At 46.2% G+C, this 20,860-nt stretch overlaps 1 protein-coding gene across 1 annotated transcript in view; it reads left to right on the top strand.

Annotated features, from left to right (window-relative positions):
• LOC142571206 (uncharacterized) overlaps positions 1-20,377 on the top strand; it is a 130,403-nt gene extending 110,026 nt beyond the window's left edge. The window contains exons 8-9 of the mRNA XM_075679477.1: positions 14,995-15,090; positions 20,021-20,377. Of these exons, the coding sequence (XP_075535592.1) occupies positions 14,995-15,090; positions 20,021-20,067 (143 nt within the window). The 3' untranslated portion in view covers positions 20,068-20,377. The remainder of the gene's footprint in view (positions 1-14,994; positions 15,091-20,020) is intronic.
• The last annotated feature ends 483 nt before the right edge of the window (positions 20,378-20,860 follow it).

Below are 20,860 nucleotides of genomic sequence, written 5' to 3' on the forward strand. Positions count from 1 at the left end.
AGAAAAAAAATGTTTCCAGCAAATAATTTTTGAAACACTTGTTCGCGTACCTAAAGCTTCATTTTTACCGTAGGGTTAGAAAAGCTGGTATCTGTTGGCACTCAGTTCGATCTGTCAGGAGCGAAGCTGAGGAAGTGGATAGAGGAGGAGCAAGCAAGACAATGGCAGAAAGGGCTTTGGCACAAGAGGCAGCAGAAAGAGAACAAGAACCCGCAGAGAGAGAACATACTGCAGCATTTAAAGCAAGCGAAGGTGAGGGAGAAGCGTTGTATCTAAAACTGGAGCTTCAAAAGCTGGAGAGGGAGAATCCGGGTAATGTTAGATGCACTCAAGAGAGGGATGCCGACATCGGTTCGAGACTGAATACCAGCAAGCTTCTCATTGCATTTGATGAAAGAAAAGATTACCTTGACTGTATCGCCAGGAGCCAGAGGTGCAGTGGTCTACGGTGTTTTGAGCCCATGTCCGAGTGGGATAGCGCTAAGTATTTGTTTCGGAGATTGTCACCAGAAGACACGTCAAGCTACCCCAAGGTCAGGGGCACTTTTGAGGCGTTGTCGATTTACCATTGAGGGCTTCAGAGAAAAATTTAAGAGTGAAATATCAGTGTACAGCAAAACCGCTGCACATTTTTCAGCAAGGCTGAGCCATTATATTTACCGATGGATAGATATGGGGCGGGGGGGGGGGGGGTCTGAGATAACGAAGGACTACTCTTCCCTCCACGAGATTTTGATCAAGGAACAATTTCTTAGTGCAACTGCCATCCAACCCTGTCACTTTATCTTAAGCAGAGGAAAGCTGAGTCATCTGATATAATACTAGGACTGGCTGATCGATTTCGCGAAGCACAAGGAGGCACTAACTTGGAAAAGGCGAAGAAATCTGGATGAAAAGACGCAGATAGAATTGAAACTGACAACATGAGAGTCAGCCAGAGAATACTACCAAAGTGCTGTCTTTGTGGTAGGACAGGGCACCATGCTGCACAGTGCAAGAGCAACTTTGCATGCAGTTATGGTCCTGTTCACATTAATTGTGGGAGGAAGAGCCACAGAGAAGATACTTGCCAACAGAGGTGGAAGGAAAAGCCTCAGGCTCCACGTATTTATGCACCTGGCAAGGCAGACGACCAGAAATGTATCCACGACGAATATGTTGAGTTAAAAAAATGGCAACACGATTGCCATGGTAGTGGTCATGATGACACGGCCGCAGTTCTTAGTTGAGGCAATGCCTGTTGTTGCTGGCACTCTGGCAGAGAAATTGTTCACCATACTACGCTATATGGGAAACAACATAGTAATAGTAAGGAGAAACCTACTCAATGACGACTAACTTGCAGGGGAAAGCAGTCCAATTTAGTAGATGGTACCGTGAAGAGGCTACCAAAAGTTCAAAGTCACGTCGAGACTCCCATTTTCTGCGGCAACATCACTGCCCTTTGTGTCAGGAACCTCTGTATGATGTAATACTGGGGAACATAAAGGGTGTTGAGTGCTGGGTGACCCGTCGAGCGATGCAAGAAAACAGACGAATGATTTACCGGCAGGGGAGGAGCAGGGTGTCTACCAACCGGGAAAACCGGGAATTCTCAGGGAAGTTGAATACTCTGGAAATACTAAGGGGAAACTCAGGGAATTTGTGTTTTTATCAAGGAAAATTAGCTGTAACTTTATTGAAAGGGAACGTAAGTCGTGTTAATGCTGGCTCCAGTAACAGAGGGATTGCAACGAATCGTCGTTGACGTCGTGTCATCGGCACGAGGTATTGCCAGAGTAGTTAACGACCGATTTTTCGAACATGCCCGATAATTCGCACGGCTTTGCGGCACCACCACGTACTCCATATAGTCAGTGTATATTGCCCTGACTGCAGGTCTGCAATGGCATTAATCAAAGCCACCACCACCGCCGCCATTCTGATTATGTCTCCGCCTCGAACCGGCACTCTCGCACGCAGATCCGCTGGCAGCCGTAGCCACCACCGCGGCAACGTTGGACCCAGTTGCTTCTACGTTTCGCTATTAAGCTTCTTGCCATGCGGTGCTGTGTTTTTCATTGAAAGCATTCGCCGCTGTCAACAATGACACCGACTCCGCCTTTGTAATCCTCGCGATTGGCTTTGAAGCTCGCAGAAGCGCGTTGCGTAATGCCAGTCTCCGAAAGTTAGCTTTGCCTTAGTACAGCAGTGTTTGGCGGTGAAGGATAACAAGCCTGGGAAGGGGCAATTGTCACGGGACACAGTATGTATTTCTTAATTATACACGCGTGCACCTCCGTCTCCTGTCACAGTACGAGCACCGATATGCCTAGTGAGTGTACTGGCAGGCCTTAAGAGCTCTTTCGTACGTGCCTGTGGCAACTTTAGCAGTTAAGGGTAGTTAAAAACGTGCGTTCATTTTTTTTCGGACTGCCCGATTTTTCTGATGTTTTTGCGGTCTCTTGGGAGTCCGAAAAATCGAATGTTGACCGTACAACTGACCAAGCGGATGCTTCAAATGATCCATGCGGTGAACGCGTGGCAGAAGGAGGATGAGAACAGAAAGGACTAACGCACTAAGTAATTAGCGGGAAAGGAAGCATGCCGTCGCCTCTTTGAAGGAGCTTGAGCTCAAAAAACAAAGTGTTGGCTAACGCCGAGATGCAGGTGTCCCTCATTCAAGCCAAAATAAACTCTTTAAAGCAGTGAAACCCAACACTGAGATGTTGTGTACGGGCTGAGAGTATGTCAGGACAGTTGAGGTTGACTTTCCAGCTGCTGAGAGAGAATCTTCGTTGTGACAGAGTTCAGGCCTCATACTGATGAGCTTGTTATCATTTGATAGAAATAGCTCATATTCAAAAAATATTTGCTTATGTGTGCAGCTCCTTTTCATTCGTATTTGAAAATGTTCGACTCAATTTGGAATGGGTTTTACCATTTTCTTTCACTGTGCCCTCTGTTTTCCTTTTAAATAAAATAGATGTTACTCCTTACTATTCAAACTGGATTAAGTCATTTTTTTGTTTCAACATGCTTACTAGAGATTGACAGCATGGAGCAACATGGTGTCAGCCTGTCTTGACATGAAAGAAAGTTCTGGCTCATTCAGGGAATATTGCAAAGAGGCTCAGGGAAAACCTGGAAAACTCAGGGAATTTGGAAATGTCAACTTGGTAGACACCCTGAGGTGCGAATCGCTACTGCCGTAACTAGAGCCCAGGCGAAGAATGCAGAAAAAAAAATTTGTGAGGCTGAAAACGCCTGACACACGAGCTGACCCCGGAACGACTAGCAGCAGCTAGTCATTCCGAAGGAGCATCGAGAAGCAGTACTGAAATGGCCCGTGATCGGATCATGTCCGAGCATCTGGGGGCTCGAAAAACAAGACCGCATCATGGAAAAATTATTTTTTTTTTTTTTTTGCCAGGCATTGCCTTTGACGTGTGAAGGTTTATGACCTCTTGCGATATCTGTGAACATATGACCCCTAAAGAAAGAGTACCCTGTGTGCCACTGCAGGAGGCACCATAGTCACTCCATTTTAATGGGTGGCAAACAACATTTTAGGGTTTACCCAGCTACCATCCAGAAGTAAGAATCATTATACAAGGGTATTTCATGTAACTTGTGCCAAGGATTTTAAAAAAGTAGTTAGCTGCAGCTGAATGAAACCAACGGCATATGGTTTGCCATCATGTGGCGCTCCTTAGAGTATTTTTTATATTATGCTTAATGAGTTAATTAACTAAAATAAATAATGCAAAATTTTTAATATTCACATTAAGGCCAAGTGCATTTCGTTGTGTTGTAGAGGGGTTCAGAAGCGACGGATCCACTTTTTTGTGGCAACGTACATGCTGCTTGGTGATTTTTTTTGCCGTTTAAAGAACGCCCGCGAAATATAATATAAAACCACATGACTGCGCTCTTGCACCATCATATTGCAGCACTCTCAAATGTGCGTCGAGCCTACCGCTTATCAGAAACGACGGCGCTTCCTTTCCATGTATACACTGTGAAGCCGATGCCTAGAGCCGCGGCCGCTCACTTTACCATGGTCCGCGCGCAAGGTTCTTTCTGCCGAATCATGATTGAGAGTGCTGCAATACGATAGCGCATAATTGCAGTCATGTTGCTTTATTTCACATTTTGCAGGCTTTCTCTAAACGCCCCCCCCCCCCCCCCAAAAAAAAATCACCACGCAGTATGCATGTTGCCATAAAAAATTTGATTGGTCGTTTCTGGACTACTTCTAGAATGCCATGAAACACACTCGGCCCTAAAGTGAATAATAAACATTTTCATAATTCACCTTAGTTAATTAACTAATTAAGCGGAATATAAAAAATACACTAAGGAACACCACATGGTGGCAAACCATATGCCGTTGGTTTCATTCAGCTGCAGCTAACCACTTATTTTTTAAAACCTTGGCACAAGTTACGTGAAATGCCCTGTATATTAACCCTAATGGGCTAAAAGGTTTGTCCATAAGGTAATGAGATTGGGTCTGGTAAAAAGAATTTATTGATACGACTGGTATGTATTACTAAAATTCTTGAAAATAGTCTCCTTGGGCGTTAATACACCACTGCCAACGCGATTCCCGCACTGCAAAGGCTCCCTGGAAGTCAGCTGCTATAACCACTTCCCGAGGCTCTGTGAAAGCCCGTTGGATGGTGGGAGCATTTTAGAAACAATGACTTTTCAGGCTTCTTTTGAGCTTCAAGAACAGGGAAAGGTCTGTCAGACTCGCATCGGGGCTGTACGGTAACTGCGGCAAGGTTGCGACCCCTATCCGAGCCAGGTAGGTGGTCACAACAAAGAGAGTGTGGGCTACATCATGGTCGTGGTGGAGCTTCCAGCATTCGGCCATCTCCAGTCGTTTCTGTTTGGCGACTCTTCTTTGTAGAACACGACATTGATGGTTTGTTCCAGGGGTACAAATTCTTTGTGGACCACTCCACACTCGTCAGAAAGACAGTGAACGTTGTCTTTAACTTGGACTTCGACATTCTTGCTTTCTTGGGGTGCAAGGACTCCGCTGTGTGCCACTCCAAACTTTGGCAGTTGGTTTCGGGGCCAGACTGGAACAACCATGATTCGTTGCCTCTTATTATGCTGTCTGAAAAGCCCCGTTCACTTTCTGTCTGCACTAACATCTCACGGGAAATGTCAACTTGTCGGTTTCGTTCATCACTCAACACTTTTGGCACCAATTTTGAACAGACTTTCCACATGTTTAAGTTTTCAGAAATAGTTTTGTGAACCATTGTTTTATACATGTCGAGGTTTTCGGTGATTAATCTTATGCTCAAATGACGGTCGGAGTCGAGGATATCTTTTACTTTGCCCACATTTTTGTCCAAACCACTCATTGAAGGGTGTCCAGATCACTCCATGTCTTCAATGGTTTCCCGTCCATTCTTGAACTCACTGAACAATTGGAAAACCAGGGCCCTTGACAGGGCGTCGGCTTTGTAAGCCTCCTTAAGTAAGGCAAGCATCTCGAAAGTGGTTTTGCCCAGGTGAAAGCAAAATTTAATTGCATACCGCTGCTCAACCAAACGCTCCATTTTTGACGTTTCCTGCCATTAAAAAAACTCGAAAACATCTTTTGTGCTACTACACATCTGCACTGCATCAGAGCTCAGACGCAGCTGCCACCCGGTGCATTACTTAGCTTAGAACCACCACCACAAATCTCACCCCCGGGAAGCGTGCTACTAGCGACTGCAGCGCCACGCGGCAGGCAGTCTCATTACTTTACAGACAAACCCTATATGTGACAAGATATTCGGATGCTCTTGCGTTATTGAGCATTGAGACAGAGCACATTGCTGAGGCCTTGGTGGAAATGTTCTCGCTTCTGGGAATGCCTAATAAAGTACTTAAATATTGTGGAACTAAGTGTACATAAGAAACAATCAAAGAAGTTGCCCATCTCTTTTCGGTCCGACAGTTGCACACAGCCCCGTACCACCCCATGGCCAACGGCTTGGTGGAGAAATTTAATGGGACTGTGAGGCTCATGTTGAAAAGAATGTGCGCAGAGAAGCCGAGAGACTTGGACAGTTATCTGGCACCTTTGCTATTTGCATACAGGGAAGTACGCCTCTCAAGCCTTGGGTATTCACCCTTCGAGCTCCTGTATGGTTGCCGCATCAGGGGGCCCCTAGCCATTCTAAAGGAGGTTTGGACGAACCACAATCTCGATGATGAAGCAAAGACCACACCAGCATGTGATCAACCTTTTCATTTGTTTGGAAGAAAGATGCTGATTGGCACACAAATAAATTGAGAAGGCTGAGGCTCGCTATGTAAAGCAGTACACTGCAAAGCAAAGCTAATTTCAGCCGGAAGCCTAGTCCTGCTACCAACTGAGCAAAACAAACGATTCTGCAATGGAAGGGACAGTTCGAAGTAAAAGAAATTAAATGTGACGTCAACTATACCATTGAGTCTGCAGGAGGGCCCAAGGTTTTCTATGCCAACCTGTTAAAAAAAAAAAGAGGACAGAGATGGCACACAACCAGCAGAACAGAATAATGCAATCTTTAGCATCGTAGAAAAAGAAGGAAAAAGCATCCTAGTGGGGGGGGATTTGTGAAAAATGAAACCATCAAAAACGTGAAGCATGGGTCTCACCTGACTGCGTCACAATGAAAGGAACTTCAAAATGAAATGAGGCAGGAAGCATCCATTTTCTCTAACATTCCAGGAAAGACAGACTGGGCTGTAAGCCACCCTAGAAACCATGGCCCCAGTGAATGTCCAACAATATCCGCTGCTCTTTACTACGTGAGAAGATATAGAGAAAGAGGCAAAGGAAATTGAAATGCTTAGAATAATTGGAAAATCAGAATCGCCTTACAATCCAACAGTGATGCTATTAAAGAAGCCGGACCAGACGAACTGGCTGTGCATAGATTCCCACCACTTGAATGATGTTTTAATGCAAATCCTGAACCCATGACTAAGGTCGATGCTGTCTTCGCCACAGTAAAAGAAAGGAACTGTTTCTTAGAGTTAGATTTTGTGAAAGGATACTGGCAGATTCCTCTGTCAGAGGACTCGAAACCCAAGACAGCGTTTTCAACAACAGCAGGGCTATATCAAGTAGTGGAGGGAATGCCAGATGTGGAGCATTAACATGACGATGTGTTTGTTGTCAGAGCAGTGTGGGAAGACCACCTTCCCTCGTGAAGTCAGCTTTTTGACGATCCAGGCAGCCACTCCGACTGTGCATCCGAGCAAGTGTCAATTTGGCTTGGAGGAGATTAATTTCCTGGGACACCAAGTTGGAGGAGGAAAGCTGGAACCACTTGGGAGAACTTTAAGCGAGATAGAAGCAGCTTCATGGCATAAGACGAAGAGGCAAGTGCGCAGTTTCTTTGGACTGACTGGCCACTACAGAGATTTGATCCCTGGTTATGCCGAGATCAGTACACTGCTTACGGAGCTAACCAAAAAAGGAGAGCAAAAGAATGTAGTATAAATTGGACATACATGCATGAGAAGGCATTTCAAGAACTCAAAGGCAAGGTCTCCAGCACTCCAATCTTGCGGCTTTCAAATTTTAGTAGACTGATCGTGATCCACACATGCACATCTGACACAAATCTCTAAGCAGTCTTAATGAATCAGCATCGTAAAAACTTTATTATAGAAACTGAGGAGTTTGGAGCATATAGGCTCCCGGGCCCCCGCACAACCCCACCGCACTCAAGCGTTTACGTTACTTCAGTCCATAATGCTGGCAGCCTGGTCAGTCAGACCCTGCTGCTCTCTGGAGACCTTGTCTTCACGACCAGGTCTCCAAAGAGCAGCAGGGTCTCCCAGTCCTCCCAGTTCTTCAGCTTCTCTTGGCCCTACGGGGGAGGTTCTGCCGGGCAATGAAAAAGGAGATGGAGAGCAGAAACACAAGGTTCAGGACAGAGAGTACAGGCTGAAGTGAAAAAAAGTGGGTCATAGTGAGAAAGAACGAGAGGAGAGTGGAGATTGTGTTTTTGTAATTGTCGCCAAAGGGTTGCTTGTTGATTGCTGAGAATTTATGCGGTAGAGGATACAGCTGACACACCAGCTTGGAGGCATGCATCAGCTCGTTGAAAGTATGCGTGCACTCCTTCGTCAATCCCGGATAGGAGGCCGCAGAGCCCGGTCTAAATAACCTCATGCCAAGAGGTTGGCGGCCTCATTTCCAGGATTCCTGCAGTGCGCGGTCACCCAAATCAGCTCCACATGAGGAGGTGGGGGTGCAACGGGCAAGCCCAGTATGCGAAAAGCAGGGACTTGGACTCAGCCTCGTGCAAAATTTAGGATCTCAGTTTTGGAATCTGATAAAACATACCGTGCTTCTGTGTTGATGATGGCTAGGGCAATGTTGGCTTCCTCTGCAGCATCAAGCGAGATGTGTGTGTGGGGGGGGGGGGGGGGGGGGGTGTTCTGATGGGGAGAAAGTGTGATCCACCACAGCAGTGACTGCTTCATTTCTCGTCCACGCTGCATCTGCCCATATGGTGTCCAGTTCCTAGCTGTAATACTGGTGGAGTGCTGTAGCTCATACTCTACGGCGCCTATCGTGGGGGTCAATGTGCATGTTACAGGGGAGCGGCTTAATGAGCAGTTTGCGGTGTAAGGGACTTCATACGGGAGGTAATGTCAGACCATTGGCTGGTATCCGGATTCCAAGGGAATGCAGGATGTACCGGCCAGAGTTTGTGTGAGATGAAAATATTGTGCTTGGTGGTGCGCGTCTACAAGTTTCCCGATTGTGTTGTGAAGGCCTAGTTGAAGGCCGGCTGGCTGAGTAGGTGTATTTTTTGGAAGGCGGAGGGTGACTTTGTATGCCCGGTGAATGAGAGCATCCTTAGCATCAGTTTCACGCGCGGGAAAGCTGGAAATAGAGGGTGGAGTAGAGCACACGACTGAGTACAAAGGTATGAACAAGGCAGTATAGATCACCCTCTCTCATGCCTTTGTGGTGGCCAGAGACCTGGCGGATCAAGTGCGAGATCACCCCTACTACCTGCTTGAGTCTCCGGAGTGCAGTGGTGTGCTTCCCATCACTCTGGATATGCGTACCCAGTATCCTGAGGGTTGTGACCTCTGGTACCGGTCTGCCATCCAGTTCGATGACGGATGGGGTAGCAGGGCGAGTTGTGGTTCTTGGGACGGATGCAGAGCAGCCAGTTTTCCTCTAGATAACAAGAAAATCCTAAGCTTACTGCATAGTTTTCAGTCAGATGGGTGGCTGCTTGGATGGTGTCCTGTATGGGGCCATCACTGCCATGGGTAGTCCATAGCGTGATGTCGTCAGCGTAGAGAGTATGTTTCACATGAGGAACAGCTGTCAGTTGTTTTGCTAGGGGGATGAGAGTGATATTAATAAAGAAAGGTGAGAAGACGGACTCTTGCTGGTTGCTGGCACTTTTTACCGAGTATGCGGAGTAGGTGAGCGGGCCACAAAGCTCAGCCATGCGTGCTGTGAGAAAGGCCTGAATGTAGATGTACGTACGTGCACACACATTCAGTGGGGAAGGTGCAGTCATGATCGCATGAAGTTCAATGCAATCAAAGGCTTTGGATAAATTCAAAGCCAACACTGCTTTAGTGTGGCCTGAAATGAGCGGGTTGGAGATATCATGGGTGATTTGCAACATGGCATCCTGTGTGGACAAACGAGGGTGGAATCCCACCATGCTGTAAGGGTATAAGTCATGGTCTGCCATGTGCTGTGGGAGTCTCACGAATACCACATGCTCGAAAACCTTTCCGACACCCGAGGAGATTGGGCGAAGGTTTTGCAGTGTAGGTGGTTTGTTGGGCTCCCAAATGACGGTTACCTTCGCATGGTGCCAAGACTAGGGGAGGGCACCCTCCTTCCAGCACTGGTTGAAGTACTCCGTAATGAGAGTAATCGATTGATTGTCCAGATTATAGAGCATTGTGTTGGTGACCTGGTCGGCACTGGGTGCGGAATTCGTGCAGAGAGTCAAGAAGGCTGCCTTTGTTATGTTGGTGTCGAGTTCGGGGTTTGGCTGTCCTGTATATGAAGGGAGAGGAGTTGGTATGCCGGGTGAGATGTATGTGTCGCGGAGTGTACCCAAGAGAGCATTGGGGTTGTCCATGTGTGCGTGTATGATCTGGGTGACATGGTGCTTGGTGGCATTTTTTGTTTTCGAGTATCAATGAGGTGGAGTAGGAGGTACCACACCCATTTGGTGGGCAGTTTGCCGGCGATGCCGTCACATACTTGCCCCTAATTTCAACGGTAGAGCTCCTTCGAATGTGATTGAATTTGAGATTGTAGAGTGGCTAAATGTTTTTTTAGTGTTCTGTTATGTTTACACAATTTCCACCTCTCTAGGAGGATGTGGTAGACCTCCCAGAGGTGGGTGAGTCAGGTTTCTAGTGTGAGGGTGTCTGGGGTGGTTTCAATCTGCTGCGTATGATAGTGGATGTCACTCTGAAGAATCTACCCAGTCGTTGATGTCGGCGACAGGGTTGTCAGGGAGGGCAGTCCATGTGGTGCAGAGAGCGTCCTGCCTAATAAGTTTGTGCGTCATGTAGGCGTGCCGGTTTGGTTTGAATGGGATGCTGACTTGTATCATCTAATGATCACTGCCCATTGTATGTTGTGTTCTCGTCCAGTCCACATGGGGGAAGCGGCTGAGCACCAGATCCGGACTAGTGTCCATGCTGACACTGTTGTCTATTTGCATAGGGGTCTGAAAGTTGGCGTGGATGGAAAGTTGGAGGTTCTGCATGAGCAGCCAGAGGCTACAACTTCTGTGTGTGGTTGTTTTCTACTCCCAGTCAGTGTGCTGACTGTTGAAATCCCCACTGATTAGTGCGGGTTGCTTCCGTGCTAGGTGGTGCAGCTCTCAGAGGACGGAGACCAACAAAGCCATCAGTTGGGAGGGGGGGGGGGGGGGTGTAGATATTGGCAATAAAGATGGATGTGAGTGTATGTGTGTGATGGATAATTTCAGTGATCACACAGGGCGTATCTGACATGATGTAATGTTAATGTGTCATGTGTTAGAGCTTGATGCACAAGTGTGGACGTCCTGGGTGTGTTTGTGGTTTCAGAGTGTGTTGAGTTGTTACTAAGGAGTGTGGCCCGAGTGGCAGTATCCTGGAGAAGGAATTGGGGCATTGGGGAATGTGTAGGAAGAAGAGGCTGCAAGGGTGTGCGCTTGCCCCGGAAGCCGCAGCAGTTCCAGGTTACGATGTGAAGGGAATTGTTGCCCCATCCCGCCATATTGGAGCGTAGGGGGATGGATAAGAAGGGCTAGTCTGGTATGTATTGGGATGTGGGGTTCCGTGGTGGTAGGTTGCGCCGTGGGGAGAAGGGGGATAGAGAGTGGTGGGAGCTGTATGAGGCATGCTTTGAGGAGGTCAACCATCTTCTGGAATATAGCTTCCATGCAATGTTTCATGTGCGCCTCCACTTTTGTAATGAGGTCAGAGACGAGGGCGTTGAAGTTGCTTTCGAGGCGAATCTCAACATCTTCTAGTTTTTTGTCGAATTGGTCAGAGAGGTCTTTCACTTTAGAGTCCACATTGGTCAGCCCAAAGGTGGGGTCGGATTGATACATTGTTTTTTGAATGAGGTTATTGAGGAGGAGTGATATTGATTTGTGTTAGAGCAGGAGGTGAATTTGCGAGAGAAGGTGTGGGAGAGGCAAGTGAGTGCTGAGTGAGGGCTGTGAGGCAGCTTACCACCTCCTGCAGGGCCCAGAGCTCCCCTTCATTGTGGTCCGGAATTTTCTGGGCAGGGGCAGGCGGCGATCTGCTTGCATGGTCGGCCCAGGCGAGGTCCTGCTGGGGCTTGTGGCCACAGTCACGGGAGGCGGAGCATGTAGTACTTGTACTGCATGATGACTTTCAGGGGGCTGGCTTCTGTTCCCGGGTTCTTGATTGGCGTCCGGCGGCTGACTGGGTAGTGCGTAGTGGAGGGCGAGCGTACCAGTACTTGCATTGTATATTCCCAGTGTGATGCCTGTCCCCACAGATGATGCACTTGGGTGAGCAGGTTGGGCTGCATCTGCTAGCTTGGGTGGGACAGACATCCTGTCGGTGTCCGATGCGTCAGCAGTTGTAACATGTCTCCATTTTGGGTTGATGGGGAAAGCATGTGTGAATACCTGCCCAAAAGTACATAGTTTTGGGCATGGGGCCGGTGGTGAAAGCGATGATGACGGACTGCTTTCTTTCCAAAGGGCCAAGTGTCAATGATTGGCAAATCAGGATTGAAGGGGAGAAGCCCTTTTAGGATTTCAGTGTGTAGCTCACCACTGTTGGCCACATATATGAATGACGCCCCGCACGGCATCATCAGAAGGAGCGGGGTAGGCGGTGGCATCAGTTGAGCTTGTGCCGACGGGAATTGACGTGATTCAGACATAAGCCTAACCCCAAACTTCTTCTCGAGTGCTGATCGTAGAACTGTTGCTCGTTGGATGCAGTCGCACCTGGTCCTAGGCGAGCGCTTCCTGCAGAGGGATTTTCATCTCATCGCAGATTGCTGTGAAAAGCATGCGAGGGGTTTCCTTTGTCACATCCAAACTGCTGCATGGTTGGGCTACGATTTTGAGGTCTCCCTGCAGGATTTTTGGGAGAGGCGTGCGTCGCAGATGCAGCTGGCACTATGGAACTGGCGGCTCAGGATTTCTCAGCAGTTGGGCAGCCATCGCTGCTGTTAACAGCCCTGTGGAGCACTGAGGAAAGTGACTGGCAAGCGTAGGGCGGTATTGGTTGTGGAGACGCAGGGCGGTCTCACATTCTCCATTTTGGACTTCGGTAGGGTCGATATCGGTGCAGTTTACTTGATACTTCATGACTTAGTGGGCTGGTGGGGGGGCAGGGATGCTAGACCAAAATGAGGCCTAGATCCAGCGTGCACCAGGGGAGATAAAGGGCTGGAAAATCTGACCCGGGCAGGATAGCGACAGCCGGGTGGGCTTAAAATGGGCACCTCACCTTCCTGAATGCAATGATGGCGATATCGAAAGGGTGATGTCAAAATGTACAGCTGCTGTGGACATTAAGCTGGAGCCCATATGCAGTGCTTCCACTCGCAGCGGCCCAGAAAACGGTCCTCTTAATGCAAGGTCACGAAGGAATGCTCCACCCAATAGCCTACTCTAGCAGAAAACTGCTGCCAAGAGAGACAGTCTACAGCACAATTGAACTAGAATCTCTGGCACTTGTGGGGGGTTTCAGAAATTCTCAATGTACCTCTATGGGGCCTCATTTGTCATCCAGATGGACCACCAACCCCTCCGCTATTCAAGACGGGCAAAACAGTTGAAGAGTAGAGTCCTTCCATGGAGTTTGCTGCTCCAAGAATACCAGTTCAGTGCAAAACACATAAAGGTAAAAGCAAATGTGGTGGCAGATTACCTGAGGAGATTATAAAAGAGAAATTTTGCAACTATATTACTTGAATGTGTAACTATCAGTGGATACGAGTTCTGTTTTATTAATGAATGACTTTTGTGGTATCATGAGTCTTCTAAAACAATATCCTTGATGTGGGGGTTTTGTCATGAAAGTCACATTATTTCATTGTCTCCACCTCCTAAGTGTACACACCTATTAACCATCGCTCCACTAAGAAAGGGTTGCGAGCCTTTGTGCATTGCCTTTTCACGTAAACAGTAAGGAACGTGACCTTTGGTACCACAAGAGGACATTGAGCTATGTGCATTCGTGGCTGTTTTGTGTGGAACGAAATTGTTTACCAGAGAGAGTGACCGCTGGCAGTCTGAACCACAGTGAAAAGGAGTGCATGCGTGTATGCTTCATGTGTGCATCTAGATGGCTAGAGGTGAATGGCAACACCTGAAGAGGTTTATAAAAATGATCTGATCTGACACTTCACCACTCGGCTCTGCCGCCGATATTGAGGCACTGACTTTCAAGGTCACTTACAAACTGCGTTTTCCTGGATGGACTGTCGACATGCCCGGTTTACTGTGTGTCGCTATTGATTCTGTGGACTGTGTGCTCTAAATATTTTCTTTCCCAAATACTGTTAAGAAATTTGGCTTGTATCGATATGCATATATATAGTTCATTGCTGATCATACAATAGCACATCCTAATTGTTCTACATTGTTACACCTGTTCTTTGCAATTGTGACTTTCATAGTTCTTCTGCAAAAAAGAAAATTCACAGCTACCTCTTAATAATGAAGTTTGCATTGTTGAGATGTTATGTTAAATATGTTAGATATGTTAAATCGCTGTCCTTTGTTTTGACCGGGCCTTTGTTTCTTTCACAAAGGCAACTGGTAAAAGCCATGCACCAGACCTCATCCCCTTATGCCAGTACCCAGGAGGAGCTAATGCATCAATTCTGGGCCATGACAAGGCTATTTTTTATCACAAAGTATTATAAACACGATTTATTGGGTCTCATTTCTTTAAAATGCTTTGAAGTTTTTTGAATAAGCAGTGAGTTGGACCTGAGCAGGCAGCATCAAAATTCTTGACATCATAGGAACTGGTGTGGGAACTTTTAGGCAGCAGCTTGCTGAAGCTGTGTTTGTGCCAAGAAAATCGATTAAAATTTTTCAAATATATTTTGTTGGTTAGCATCATGATTAATAAAAAGGGATGACTCTGAAGCATCTCCTCTATAGGTGGCAATTTGTCATTACTGGTGGTCCAAAGGTGTAATTTGCCAATCCAACTTAAATATTGCATTCGGGCCTAATTAAAACGAGTCACTTCTGGCACAAAAATACCGTCATTACATTCAATATTTACTGTGAGCACATATTTACATGTTGGTATCAGCAAGAAATATATTTGCTTTGTTCTGATAAGTCATTATATCTGTGTTCATTTTTTGTTTGATATCCCTCTTTAGTGTCCCCATTTTGATCATCTCGCAAATCATTTCTTTTAGTTGTGTGGCATTAAAATTACCAGTTCCTTCTAAGCAGCGAGAGCACTGTGTTGCAGTGAATGTCCCTTTTCTTTTCCTCTTTGCAGATCTATTTCGTATCTACGCTGGCAAGGATGCATTTACAGCGCGAAGGCTGAACGCTGTTCGCAGGCACCTGTCAAACAAGATCTGTGACATCCGCCGTGAGTGATCTCGTTTCATTGTGGAATACCTTAGTTTTACATTGAAATTTGTAAGGCATCACCAAGGGAACATTTTACCCCCGAATTTTCACATTGCTTCTTTATTAGAGGAGTCAAAAGAAATTAAAATGTCACCTTCTCATGCTACCGAAAAGTGAGCTCCGCTGCCTACATAGACACTCTCTTCCCTTCCCTTGACTGGCTTTCACAATACAGTGCGTTCATTCTGATCAGAACTGTGTGTACTTTTTATGCGATTGGCATTCTTTACCTACTTCAGTCATGTTGAGCATTATCTGTCTATATATCTATCTATCTACCCTCTTAGCTTACCCAGTGACTCGAGTTGTTTACCTGCTTAGGCCTATGTATGTGCTCATGGTCGTGATGCTGTTGTGGTCATTTGATTGTTGTCGTGCTAGCTTTGTCATCGGACTTTCGTTATGCTGCCATCGTGACACCTTTCACTTCAACTCGATGGACCAAGTTGTCTTTAGCATGGGCCACTAGGTATGGGCTCATGGTTGTGATGCCATTGTGGTCATTTCATTCTCGTCATTGCAGCTTCGTTATTCAATTCTCTAAATGTTGTTGTGAAGCCATCATCGTCATACAATCATCGTGCATTCATTGTCATACTGTCATTCTGATGCTGTCGTCATGATGCTGTTGCGGTCATTCGATTGTCGCCATTCCAGCTTTTCCATGCGACTTTCATCATGCAGTCATCGTTACACCTTTCACACTGACACTGTGAATCAAGTTGTCTTATAGTGTGGGCCACTAGGCACATGCTCATGGCATGACTCCGTCTTGGCACAGTCGAATCTTGTTAATTCGAACTGACGCTGTGGTCCCATCAAAGTTATGTGTACTCCAATGGGCGAAAACGCCTGGTAATTCGAACGCGCAAGCACTTACGGCGGGTAATTCGAAGACACTGCACTCCAACAATGCTCTCAGCTGCTCAGCAGCTCACCAAATCACACGGCGGTGCCTCCGACCAGCATTCATCTTACGCCGCCATAGAGGTGGAGCTTAGGAGAGACCCCTCAACACCGCGCGCCAAGGAAAAAAAAAAAATTCACAATAGAAATTTGTGCGCAGGTGGGCATCACTGATTACTTCTATTAGGGATGGGTGTCCTGTACAGTCAATGACTAATTTTCCGGACCCCCAATTTTTCGCACATGCCCGATAATTCGGACGCCTTCGCAGCACCGCCATGTACCCCATAGAGTCGATGTTTAAGAATGTCTAAAATTTTGGACGCAAAAAAACCTTCACTGTCCAATTTTCCGGACTTTGTGCCATGACCGCAGGTACCAAAATGGCATTAATTGAAGCCACCACCGACGCCATTTTGATTATCTCACCACCTCGAGCCGGCGATCTCGCACGTAGATCTGCTGGCAGCCATAGCCACACCAGCAATGCTAGGCCTAGCTACATCCACATTCGCTATCAAGCTACATGCTGTGCGGTGCCATGTTTTTCATCGAAACAATTCGCCGATATTAGCAATGGCGCCGACTCCACCTTTGTAATCTTCGCCGATGGCTTTGGAGCATGCAAAGCGTGGCGCATTGAATAATGCCAGTTCCCGAAAGTCAGCTTTGCCCTAATACAGCAGTGTTGCGGGGAATCATACCAAAAGCTAGAAGGGGCAAATGTCACGGGACATGTTATATTTTCTTTAATCATGCACGCGTACACCCGCCCTCTCCTGTCACAGTACGAGCACCGATACGCCTAATAACTGTACTGGCAGGCTTTTATGGCTATTTCGGATGTGGCTGTGCCAATTTGGGCGCTTGGGGGCATGTAAAAGGCATGCGTTCATGTTTTCGGACTGCTTGATCTTTTGGACGTTTTCGTGGCCCCTAGGGAGTCTGAAAAATCAGACATTGACTGTAACTTGTAAATACGCGTGAATAAATATTCTGGAACTCTCCACTCATGTGTTAGCTCAGTGCACATGCACCACTGCAGGTAAGTCCTCCATTCAGTTAGCGTTCTTTAAATTGAACTTCTTTTGATTCAAACAAATTTAAAGCCCCTTTGAGTTTGAATTATTGAGATTTGACTGTACCTAGTTGCATCGTCATCATACCAGCTTCGACATCCAACTCTTTTATGCTGTTGTTGTCACACCATTGTCATCGCACAGTAGTTGTGCATTCATTTTCATGTCTTCATTGTGGACCCGTCATGGTTGTTCGATAGTCATCACTTCAGCTTCCTCATACAGTTTTCGTCATGCTGTCATCGGCATGCCATTGTCATATTCTCATCGTCATTCCGTTGTCCTCATACCGTTGTCACGCCATCATCGTATTTGTGTCGTCACGCATTCATTGTCATATCGTCATCTTGATATCATCATTATTGGCCTGATCTTTGTCATTATAACTTTGTCACATGACTCTCATCGTGCCGTCATTCTCACAGTCATTATATCATTGTTGGCATGCCATTATGCTCAAGGTTCACCTTGGCAAGCGAATGCCATAGCAACATACACTGATACCTGAGAACAGTATATGCGCATCTACCCGAAGCAAAATAAGTCTCAGAATGACCACTATAGGTTATAAATAAATGCATCTTCATTCAGCAGTGCATTGTGCAGCTATACATTGCAATAATGGCAATCACATTATGGTTGAAAGTCATTAGGAGAGGGGTTTTGCCGGAATATTTTAGTAGTGTCTCAGATGTTAGGGTTTACTCAGTTTGATATATTGATCAAAGATGACACTATTGTACTGTGCCACTGAAATCAGTACTAATTCAGAGCGAAATTGTAATTTCATGTAGTTACCGTGTGTTCCTGCTCATTATTATGACTGCACAGTGCTTATGGTACAGATGTAAGCATTCAGCATGTAGTAAAGTAAAGCTGCGACTGTGTTGCCATTGGTTGAAGTGACAATGATAACTCTCCCAACTAAATGATACCAGGAATGGCAAAAATAACTGAGGGCATTAGGTGAATGGTGCCCAGTGTATGTTGAGGGGCATTGTTCATACAGTTAAACCTCAATATAAAGAACTTCAGTATAAAGAAATTCTCTACATAATGAAGTATTTAACATCTTATAACTTTGTGTCCTTAGAACACAATGTATTTTAAACCTCAATATAACGAAGTGTTTACACTCAACCTTGGTATAACGAAACAGGATATAACAAAGTAAGGGATAAAACGAAGTAAATTAACTTTCCCTTGATTCCCTGTAGAGAGTTATGTATTTGAAACCTCATTCTAAAGAACTGAAATTGTCCTGCCAGTGGACATAATGAACTAGATTCGTCTCCGATGCCAAAAAATGCCCGGTCGTTGCGCACCGAATACATCACATTCCATGGGATTCAGCAGCCACTCGCCGTGGCAGTTTAAAACTCCCTTGTCACTACTTCAATTATGCCGTCGAAACGGACTGGTCTTTTTCACTACTGCGTGTAGCTGTGCTCAAGTGGCACAAGCAGCGGCTTGCTAGCACACTTTTTCGCTTATCTTTCTCTCTCAGGTGTGCCTGGCTGTCTAAGTTGCATCCGCTGTGCTGCTATGCATGGTGGTGCAAAAGATTAGTACATTCACCTTTACTGCACGCCTAGCTGCATGCCGCGCGACTGGGCTTGGCTTTCGAGATCTCACTGGGGCAATCTGGGGGGTCACAGGCAAGCCTGCACGAATTGCATCGTACTGCGCGGCAGCGCGTGGTGGTGCGAAAGATTAATACATTCACCTCTCTCTTTCTTCGCTGCGTGTTGCGCAGGCACCCACATCTGGGCCTGGCCTTCGAGATCTCCACAGTTGAATCTCGGGGGTCAACACTCAGGCATGCCTCACCTGCCCACGTTGCTATAAGCAGTGGTGCGAAAGATTAATGCATTCACTTCTACTTCTCCCTGTGGCGAGCTATGCAGGCTGGCATCTGGACGAGGCCTCCGAAATCACATTGGCACAGGTGCAATTTCGGAGGCCTCAGGCCGGTCGAGCCAATCCAGTGCAGCAAAGTTCGCTTGCCTCTTTGATCACACTGTGAAGTGCTGTGTTGTGTGCCACATGCTGCTCAACCGTGACGAGCTAAGTGGAAAGCAAAAGTGAAAGACGATCACAATGAAACAGAAGGCAGCTATCTAAAGGCTGTCATGTCAGGTGCTAAGAAGGTGTGTGTTGCACATACCGAAGATTCGTTTCTTGTTCTATTCAAATTTAATCGCATGTGTGGCCGTGGAGCAGTCTTGCAGGGTGCAAAGCTGCTTTCTTATTTCCGTGTTTGCAATTGTGCACCCTATTGGGCATATATTGCAGTAATTCTCAGTAATTGGTAGAGCAAAATAATTTCGCCCCCGCCCCTTCGTTATTATGAGGCCAAGTGTAGTGAAGGGACCATATCGAATAGGACAATATTCAACTCATTATTTCAAAGTTTTGAATATTTGAAATGTGGTGATAACCTAAGAATAACAAAGCCATATGTACACTGTACAGCTCAAACACAACTGGCATGGATGTGCCAGCCAATTAGGTTCGCTTATTTGCCTGGTTGCAAGCGGTTTCCCGTGTTTCAAGGAACTGTTCTCGTAGTGCAGATCGGTATTTGTGTTGCTGGCTACCGGATGAAACTTGAACGTCTAGGATAAATTTATGGGTGATCATAGTATCACTGCTCAGCGACCGATATCACTGTTCAACTAAGACTTTAGCTTGAAACAATTAGCCTAGCTACATTAGCAGAGCAAACTTATTAAGCTGTGAGCGGGCTCCAGCTGGCTGGGCTCTTCTTCACTGGTGAAGGGCAGGTGCACTGCCTTTTTATGGAAGCAGCTTGTTTCTAATTCGTAGGTTGTCACTGACTATAGAATCCTGATATGAAGATTGAAGAGCCCAGTTAATGGTATTTGTGTACTTGCTTTTCAGGATCCAAGTACAGGCGCAGAAGGAAAAAGAATGCTAACAAAGCGTAGAGGTATGCAAGTGCCAAGATTGCTAGTGACCAAGAAGCCTGTTCACGTGATTGTGTTCAGTCGCTGCCACTGAAGGAGGCCAATGTAGCTTTTAGTGTTCAGAAATCATGACAGCCTTACTGACTAGCATTCATATAGTGCTTATATAAGCTCTGCAGTAGCGACTGCAAGGAAGCAGTATCGACAGCAACATTTAGTTCCAGAGTTCAGAGGTGAGAATTTCACCTTGTAACCTGGGTTGTCAATTGGTCATTTGCTGTGAGAATTGCCATTTTTAATAAAAAATCTATTAACATCATGTGTCATTTGTATTATGATAGAGACAGTTGAAATGTGCAGACTGTTTGAGGAGGCTACACTTCATGCTTTCTGATCCTGAAAGAATCATAATGGTTCACTTGGTATACCCGACATAGAGAAAAAGAAACAAAACCATTCTCAGATATGGGAGTGTCAGCGATGCTAATTACATAATTTCTAGACTCAGTGCAACAGATCAATATGGCTGATATTTCACAAATATCTATGTGTTGCATCACGCTGGGTCTAGGCCTCTGTGTCATAATTTTGGAGCCAGCTGCCTAATGTATATACATATTTACTCGAATCTAGGCCGACCCCGATTCTAAGCCAACCTCCTAAAGTCCGAAGCCGCAAAAATATATATATACACAGTCAAACCCACTTATAACAATATATCGGATATAGCAATGGACAGCCGCGGCACCGTCACCTTTGCAGTGTGTTCTATGGTAAAATAAACTGCTTATAACAATGCTACCATACTAGATTG

Source organism: Dermacentor variabilis, chromosome 2, assembly GCF_050947875.1.
Source record: "Dermacentor variabilis isolate Ectoservices chromosome 2, ASM5094787v1, whole genome shotgun sequence".
NCBI classification, from domain to species: Eukaryota; Metazoa; Arthropoda; class Arachnida; order Ixodida; family Ixodidae; genus Dermacentor; species Dermacentor variabilis.